At 39.4% G+C, this 8,267-nt stretch overlaps 1 protein-coding gene across 1 annotated transcript; it reads right to left on the bottom strand.

Moving 5' to 3' along the window:
- Nucleotides 1-3,250: 3,250 nt before the first annotated feature.
- On the bottom strand, nucleotides 3,251-8,267 carry LOC135091862 (thiol S-methyltransferase TMT1B-like). Its single transcript, XM_063989899.1, has 5 exons — nucleotides 7,809-8,267; nucleotides 6,920-7,080; nucleotides 6,583-6,717; nucleotides 6,086-6,204; nucleotides 3,251-5,337 (listed from the first exon to the last, which is right to left on the bottom strand). The coding sequence occupies exons 1-5, from the start codon at nucleotides 7,979-7,981 to the stop codon at nucleotides 5,077-5,079; spliced, it is 849 nt and encodes a 282-aa protein (XP_063845969.1). The 5' UTR covers nucleotides 7,982-8,267; the 3' UTR covers nucleotides 3,251-5,076.

The following is an 8,267-nucleotide window of genomic DNA, read 5'->3' on the forward strand; positions in this document are numbered from 1 at the left end:
CTGTCAGGCTGGGAGTTGAAACAGACGCGTACTAACACCACCCATAGACGCGACACACTGACTGGTTAACTTGTCAGACTCTTGATCTTGATCTTGATGGTACAGGTGGCACAGGATCACTCCTGAGCCAGGCCTTTGGATCGGCAACTCCTGTAGGAGAAAAAAAAAAAAAAAAAAGAGAAACGAACAGCATCCTCTATCCTAATTGTTCATACACCTGGCACGCCACATTCTCTCCAGAAACTCTTTCACCGCCTCAATCATCCTTTCATTCGCCTCTCTACACAGTCCCAGCAACACCATCCATTCCTTTCCTGTCTTCTCCACTCTTTCATTCCTATCATGCCCTAACTCAGTCAGTATCACTTACATCATCTCATACCTGTCTCTGGCATACTTCACACACTCCAGCATCACATGTTCCACCGTCTCATCCTCCCCCATGTCACACATCTGGCACACTTTGCTGCGGGACTCAGACCACCTGTAACTCCTTGCATTCACATCCATACACTGTGCCCTCGCTCGGAAGAGAAGATCACCGCCCAGGCTTCCATCATACCACCTTTCATACCTCGGGGCCTCTTTTTCCTTGTACCATTCCAGGGTCTTCTATCTTTCCATTTCATTCTTCCATTCATTCAATCCCACACATTTCACTTCTTTGTCTATCTCATTCTTCCATTTTCTGACATCCCATTCGGCTCCCACTCTGCCTCCTCTTGTTACCTACCACCCATTCACGCTCATTTTGATTCCTCCCAACCATTCTTATCGCCCACACAACTTGCAATCCATTCCTGTCTATCATTCTCATGCATCTCTTCCTCCATTTGCTTCCACTTTCATTCCACAGGTACACCTTCCTTGCTGTTCTTGCATCATCCATTCTCTCAAGCCTAATCTTGTACCTAAGTGTGGCTTTTGTCAGTCTTTCTCTAAAGGTGCTCCATCCCATGTCACCTCTCAAGGCTTCAACTGCTGTGAACCTCGGTGCACTCAGTGCCATCCTTGCTACTCTATTCTGGCCCACTTCTAACTTATCAATTTCACTTTCATTCCATGCAATCACATCCATACCATACATTATACATGGCACAGCCACACTCTTCCACACTTCTCTCAACACATCATACTTGCTCTCATCTTTGCCGCGCTTCCCAGTCGACCTACCCACTGGTTTACCATACTTATCTTTTCATTCTTATAATGACAGATCGACGAGATTTATACATTATCAACAGGAAAAAGAATCTTGAGAATCCGGTTTATCTCTCTGTTGCCTTTGAAAGAAGCCGCGGTGAGAGAGTAAGATGTTCCGAATATGGGCCTTTTTAATATATGACGCGGGTTCTCAAGGGTATTTTTAAGATTCTAGTGAAACACTAACAAGATTTTTACATTATCAACGAGAGAAACTCTTGATGATCCGGTAAATCATCTCTGTGCCCATTTAAAATAGTCTCTGTGACAGGGCGTGTTTCTGAATACAGGCCATTACTTTCTCCTGTGATCCGCTCCATCTAAAGTCATAAGGTGAATAAAAATAAACACATTGAACACTTTGTAAACCTGACTTCAGAAGTTCCTTTAGAAAAAATAAATAAATAAATAAAAAATAAATAAATAAACACCATCACTTGACTGCAAGAAAAGCATGACTGCAAGAAAAGTATAAGTTCTTGCAGGTGCTGGTCAGGTAGCAGGTCAAGGCGGCCCAGGGATCAGCACCAGCTCCCCTAGGAGGGCACCCGCACCCACCAGTTAGGGCTCCCGGCAATATGATTCAAAGGCGCCTTGCACGTGACTCAAATTTAGAGGTTTGGAAGGGTGTCAGACTGTTCTTTGCTTGCATCCTCTTGTTCCCTCTTTTCAGAATGAATCTTTTGATGTTTCTTTCTCACACGAATCTCCTACCAAGCCTCACGTAGCATACCGTCCGTGAACTTTTCCTTGAGGCCGCTCTGGGGTAAAAAGATGAGAGGAAAAAAAAAAAAAAAAAGAAAAGAAAAAAAAAAAGTGGTAGCCAGTCAAACGTGTTTAAATCATATATAAAATGACAAAGCCAACTGACTACCCTGTCCATGGTTCGCTCCAAGGTCGCGGCTTTTCCTGATATATTAAGTAGGTTCCTATTTAATTTGCAAGGATTAGAAATTAATAAGTTGAGGGCTCGTAGCGCACGGCATAAGGCACCACGATCCATCAGTATTCACATAACCACTATGACCTCGTTTTATGAAGCACCCTTCATTTCCTCTCCCAGTCTAGTCTCTTCTCAAGATGTTTGTATGTATGACGAGTTGGTGCGTTGTGTTGCGTGCATCCACAAGTATGTACGAACCGTCATATTCTGAAACATCTCTGTCCCGCACCTCCATTACTTTTAAAATGGTCTTGTTCCAGCTGATCGGGTTTTTAGGAACGTTTTTACTGTTCTAGTGACTGATTAACACATTTTTTACATGATTAAACGGAGAAACAGTCTTGGGAACCCGGCTAATTATCTCTGTGGCTTATGAAAAAAAAATTCGTGGTGAGACAGCAAAAGCGTTTCAGAATACGGGGTTACGTAAGGTTATAAAAATGTATGTAGTTATTATCCTCATCGACATTATCATCCTAATCAGCACTCTGCCTCTCGTGCCTGATATATTTAAAGCACTAATATGAAGATGGCGAAAGACGAGTTACACAGGTTCATAAAGCGTGTTTCTACGATTCTAGGGATAGATTAACGAGATTACTACAATATTAGCAGAATAAACGCTCTTGAGAATCAGGCTAATCACCTCTGTGGTCTTTGAAAATAGTCGTGATGAGAAAAAATAATAAATAAATGAATAAAACAAACGCTTTGTTCTCTCATCACTATTTTAAAAAGCCAAGGAGATTTTTAGTCACATTCTCATGAACATTTCTCTTACTGATGATGCAGAATCCTTAATTAAATATAGTAAGAATACGAAAATATCCCTGAAAATCCTGAGTACTACTGGGAAAACTCTAACGCGGTATATATAAACATGGAAAAAAAAAAAACTTGAGGATTAATATTTTTCTGTGATGTCAAAATGCCTCACCAGTTTTCTTTTTTGTCTTTTTTTTTATGCATTTTTTATATGATGTTAGAGCACACAGACGGCCTTGATGTTTCAGAAGGGCCACTGTACAGACATAATACTATACTATAGCTATAATACTATAATACTATAGCTCATTTCATCTGGAAGAAATAAAGCCATTCATATTTCAAAGTAATTTTAATGTGACCTTACTCTATTTCACCAGTATGCAGTCTCCTTGGCACCTGCTATTGTACATTACGTGTGGATCCCTCTTAAAGTGAGTCACCAATGGATATCCTACAAAACCTCACACAAATTACAAAATCACAACCTCCTCTCCATTTACACAACACAGGGAATCTTTACCCAAAATATAAATCTACAGTCATTTACTTCTCTCTCCTATTAACACACAACCTTACTGTTTACCCTGAAAGAGGCATGAGGTATTTGTTTGGCAGGACTCTGGCAGTATGTGGTTATCTGTCATAGACTTCTGAACTTCATTATCTAAAAGAGCATGTCACACATCTAAAAATGTAAATTATAATGTCATGTTGTTATTTGTTCCCTCCCTACTTCCCCATTAATCTCTCTCTCTCCTTGCAAAGACTCCACACATTCTCTATACTATTTTAAATGCATGAATCCTCCACAAAAATGGCCTTAAAACAAATGTAATATGGCAGATAAATTTGCATGTCTTTTTCTCCGCTATCTCATGTAATCTCTTATTTTACACCTACTAATCCTTGAGGAGATAACCACAACAAAGGTTTCCTCCTGCACCTGTCTTGTCATCCCTACACACTTCACTTCCCTCAGTCTTACATTCAGCATTCTAAGTCTACCCTTGTATTACCCACACATCTCAGCTTTACATACAGCATTCTAACAATCTACCCTTGTATCTCCCACACATCTCAGCTTTACATACAGCATTCTAACAATCTATCCTTGTATCTCCCACACATCTCAGCTTTACATACAGCATTCTAACAATCTACCCTTGTATCTCCCACACATCTCAGTTTCACATACAGTATGCTAATAGTCTATCCTTGTATCTCCCACACAATAACAACAAAATACATGACTGAAAAGAAGAAAAAAAGAAACTTACACACAAAGGAGTACATGTCTCACTTAAATTTCATAAAAGGGAACATTGACTCCCTGCAAAATTCAAATATTGTGTTTAATTCTGCAGGAATGAGTCTGCAGTTGCTGATAATGTCTGCCTCTTTTTCCTAAACCTACTGCAGCATTTGTGGGAGTATAAGAACTTTTTTTATGTAAGAAGGACACTGGCCAAGAGCAACAAAAAGAAAAAGGTCCATTGAGGTGCCAATCACTAGGAAAAAGTCAAAAGGATTATCCAAAATTGGAGGGTAAGTGTCTTGAAACCTCCCTCTTGAAAGAATTCCAAGTCATAAGGAGGAAATACAGAAGCAGGCAGGGAGTTCCAGAGTTTAACAGAAAAAAAGATTGAATGATTAAGAATAGTGGTTAACTTTTGCATTAGAGAGGTGGAGCTTGTTGGAGGCATGAAATTGTCTTGGGTCTCAAATGTTGTTGTTTACTTTTCATAGAATTGTCATGCCTTTTTCAGTTCATGTGAGTGAGACTCAAACCTGCTAAACACATGGGAGACGTACATTTCCTTCAACATCACTTGAAAGAAAAGAGAAAAAAAAAAAAAAAAAAAAAATTAGCAAGAGATAAGATTACAGAAAGCATCTAATCTTAATTCCATCTCCTGCCTCCCAACTTTTGGAGAACAAGATTACAATAAAACATCTTATCTTAATCCCATCTCTGACTTGTTAAGGAGAAAGTATGAGAAGTATAAGATAACAAAAAGAATCTCATTTTAATCTCATGTGACACCTGACTTATTTAGAAAAATGTGTGGAAAATAGCCAAGGACAAAATATCACAATCTGGATAGTCTTGAACAAAACCACTGCTTGCCTGGCTTGCTTTAAACACTCCATTCCTTTGGCAACTACTTGGTGGCTACTCCCCTCAGGTGTGGCTGGGCAACCTTCATCCACCAAACAGGCAAGGGAGCATAATCCTGGTTCGAAGACACATTTGAAAACCCAACAGCATCAATGACTGGCAAGGGATTCCTGTTGAGATGGCACCCATCAAATATGAAGGGCCAAAATCCAGTGACGGTGAGAATATCCTGGAGGAACCTGCGTATTCTGTGGTTATTTCTGTCCCATTCATGCACATGTTCCACAAAGATGTACTTCCCAGCCTGGAATTGTAGGTGTTTATATTACTGATGTGCACTTGATGCCTTGAGGGAGATAAGGATGAGTAGATGTACAGTTTTCAAATAGAATAATTTGCCAGAGAAATGATCAACATAGGCAAGTGGTGTGTGTAAACAATATACATATGCCTACAGAAAATAGGGTAACTTGGGATTAAAAGCATGGCATTGCGAGATGGACTCAGTCGTGTCAAGATACAAATATGTAAATGCTGTTCAGTTAATGCATAATTTTTGATAGCATTATATGGTATAAAAAATGATGGGAGTATTTTAGTATGGATTTACTTCAATGTGTATGCAACACTGTTAATAGCATTTCATATACTTCATTATTTCACTGCAATATATAATAATTTACAACACAAGAAGCAATGCATGCAATCTTTATAAGCAGCTACAAGAAAGAAGGGGATAAAAAAGAATAGATTTTGCAATCTCTAGTCAGTACAATGTTTGGAAGTGGATGTGGAACAAGGAAAGATGTATCAGACAACAGTGAAAGGGATAAAGAACTTTGTTATCTATGAATATATGGGGAGCCTATCCTATGTGCATCACAAAATGAACATGAAGATCCACAAACACTGCATAGCTGGAATCCAAGGCTTGAAAGTTGGGAGCCTAAGCTGGATGGATCATAGAAAGGCAGATGCATATAAATAACAAATAAAATCCATGGTTAGAAATGAGCCAGATACTATTGTGTACCACTTGAGGATGTACTTACAGGAACCAACACTCTCTTGATCTGACTGATGACCTTGGGCATGTCAGTGACAGAGCAAAGGACCAAAGTCGTCACTACAACATCAACGCTGTTGCTCTCCACCATGTCAATGTCCTCACCTGCAAGGTTGTACACACAGAGATAGAATTACCCTCTCCATCATGGGCTCAAAGGGCTAAGAGTGTGAATGACATGCATGTAAATGTGTGGTGCCTTGTCTGGGTCATCCTGTGTGGGATTGCTGGCCTGGCATATAGATAGATAGATAGATAGATAGATATTTAGAACAAACTAGATGAAAAAAGATAGATGTAAGGAGTGGAGAGTAGACATAACACCCATACATAAAGCCAAACCACTATAGATATAAAGATAGGATCACACAAGTACAGTATACCAAAGACTTGCATATCATAATTAGCTAAACTAGGGAAACATACACCTAAGAGTCTGTATGTTCACTATTTTCCCTTCTCTCCAGCATAACATGTCCATACCTTTAGCAACTATGATGGTCTCTATTTTGATATTCGGGAAATTTGCTTTATTTTCTGAGAAGTACTTCTCAAAATATGGATTGGGGTCAGCCACAATCAGGCGAGTGTTGTTGGGGTACTTATCAAAGTTGGCTCCTGTAAAAATAGTGAACATTAATACAAGTGTGCTTAGTAAATAGTGATGCTTTTAAGTCTACTTCTATTACTTATCTTAAACTATTATGACTACCACTGTGTCTTTTTTGCAAGGAGGCACAGATAACAAAACACAAAAGGGAAACATTTGGGATATAATCATAATAAAGTAATTTACAGGCATATCTGAGAATTGACATACCAATACCAGCACCAATCTCAAGAATTCTCAGGCTCTTTTCCTCCTTCAGCTTGGGATCGTGGGATGTCAAGTCCTTCAGGCAGGTAAATACTTTGTGCTTGAAGTCCTCATATTCTTGTGGCTTCATATGATTAAATTTATTGTTAATCCAAGCAAAGTATCTGAAATAAGAGGAAAAATGGAAATAACAATTGGTAATACTTTTGGTAATGGTTTCTATACTTATGCCAGATTAGGTTAGCATAAATCTAAGAATAGATCAAATCATATAAAGTTTTGGGATTGACAAGCCAAAAAACTGACTAAATTTTGGTAAGGTTAACTTAGCAAGATTAGGTTAAGTCACACTGTAATATATAAGAGGTCAAATTCAATCAGGTTGTTTTTGGATTGATAGATAAAAAAGTAATGGTAAATTTCAGTAAGTTAACTAGGTTTAGTAAACTACCAGAAAAACCACATCTTTTTAATTTTAAGACAAAAAACTTCTGGTAAATTCTGTTTCGGACGGGCTATCTTGGCAAGATTTCCAGTGAGTCCATCTTACAGTCCTTTTGGCTAACAAGATAAATATGGAAGTTAGGTTAAGATAAATTTGTGTTTTGTTACATTATGAAGATAAATTTAGATTGCTGGGCTATGTTAAGACACATGTTTGTTGCTGGGCTATCTCAAACTAAATTCTGATTAGGGTATCTTAAATAAATTCAAGTTGGGTGAAGAAAACCTAACCTACCTCAACCAAACCCAAACGCTCATGTTGTTTGAATAATAATTCTAATTAAACCTCGACCTGACCTGTGGTAGAGATCACAGAAACCTAACCCAACCCATGCTAACCTAACACTAATATTACTTGAATATAACATAAAATAACCCTTGAACTGACCTGTGGCGGAAGTCCTGGCCATATTTCCAGATGAAGATGCTCGCGGCGGCCACACTCAGGCCTACCCAGGTTTCTTTAGGCCTCGCTTGCACATGGCGTCGCAGGGCAGCAAAGGCCAGCTCCACGCCCTCCTTCACTACTTCCTTATCTGGTATTCGCTTCCAATATTCCATGTCTGTGTCTACTAAAAAGGGTTAATTTCCTCTGCGTCCGTGTGCAAGTCACTGTTCGTCTGTACAAGCCGCTGGAGGTCTGGCCGTCCAGGTGTCTGTTTGTCCGTGTGTCTGTTATCGGCTGATTACGGTGGGGAGCGAAAAAATCCAGGTGTCTGTTTGTCCGTGTGTCTGTTGTCAGCTGATTGCGGTGGGGAGCGAGAACCGATTACGCAATACTCCTCCAGCTACCCCACCCCTCTCTCTCTCTCTCTCTCTCTCTCTCTCTCTCTCGCGTTCTGTGGCC

Source organism: Scylla paramamosain, chromosome 38 (genome assembly GCF_035594125.1).
Source record: "Scylla paramamosain isolate STU-SP2022 chromosome 38, ASM3559412v1, whole genome shotgun sequence".
Lineage (NCBI taxonomy): Eukaryota > Metazoa > Arthropoda > Malacostraca > Decapoda > Portunidae > Scylla > Scylla paramamosain.

Excerpts from the sequence above, each read along its gene's own strand:
- LOC135091862 (XM_063989899.1), bottom strand. The coding sequence starts at position 7,981 with ATGGAATATTGGAAGCGAATACCAGATAAGGAAGTAGTGAAGGAGGGC. Across the intron at positions 6,205-6,582 it reads GACCATCATAGTTGCTAAAG|GTGAGGACATTGACATGGTG; the intron begins GTATGGACATGT and ends ACAACCTTGCAG. Across the intron at positions 5,338-6,085 it reads TCAAGAGAGTGTTGGTTCCT|GCTGGGAAGTACATCTTTGT; the intron begins GTAAGTACATCC and ends CTACAATTCCAG.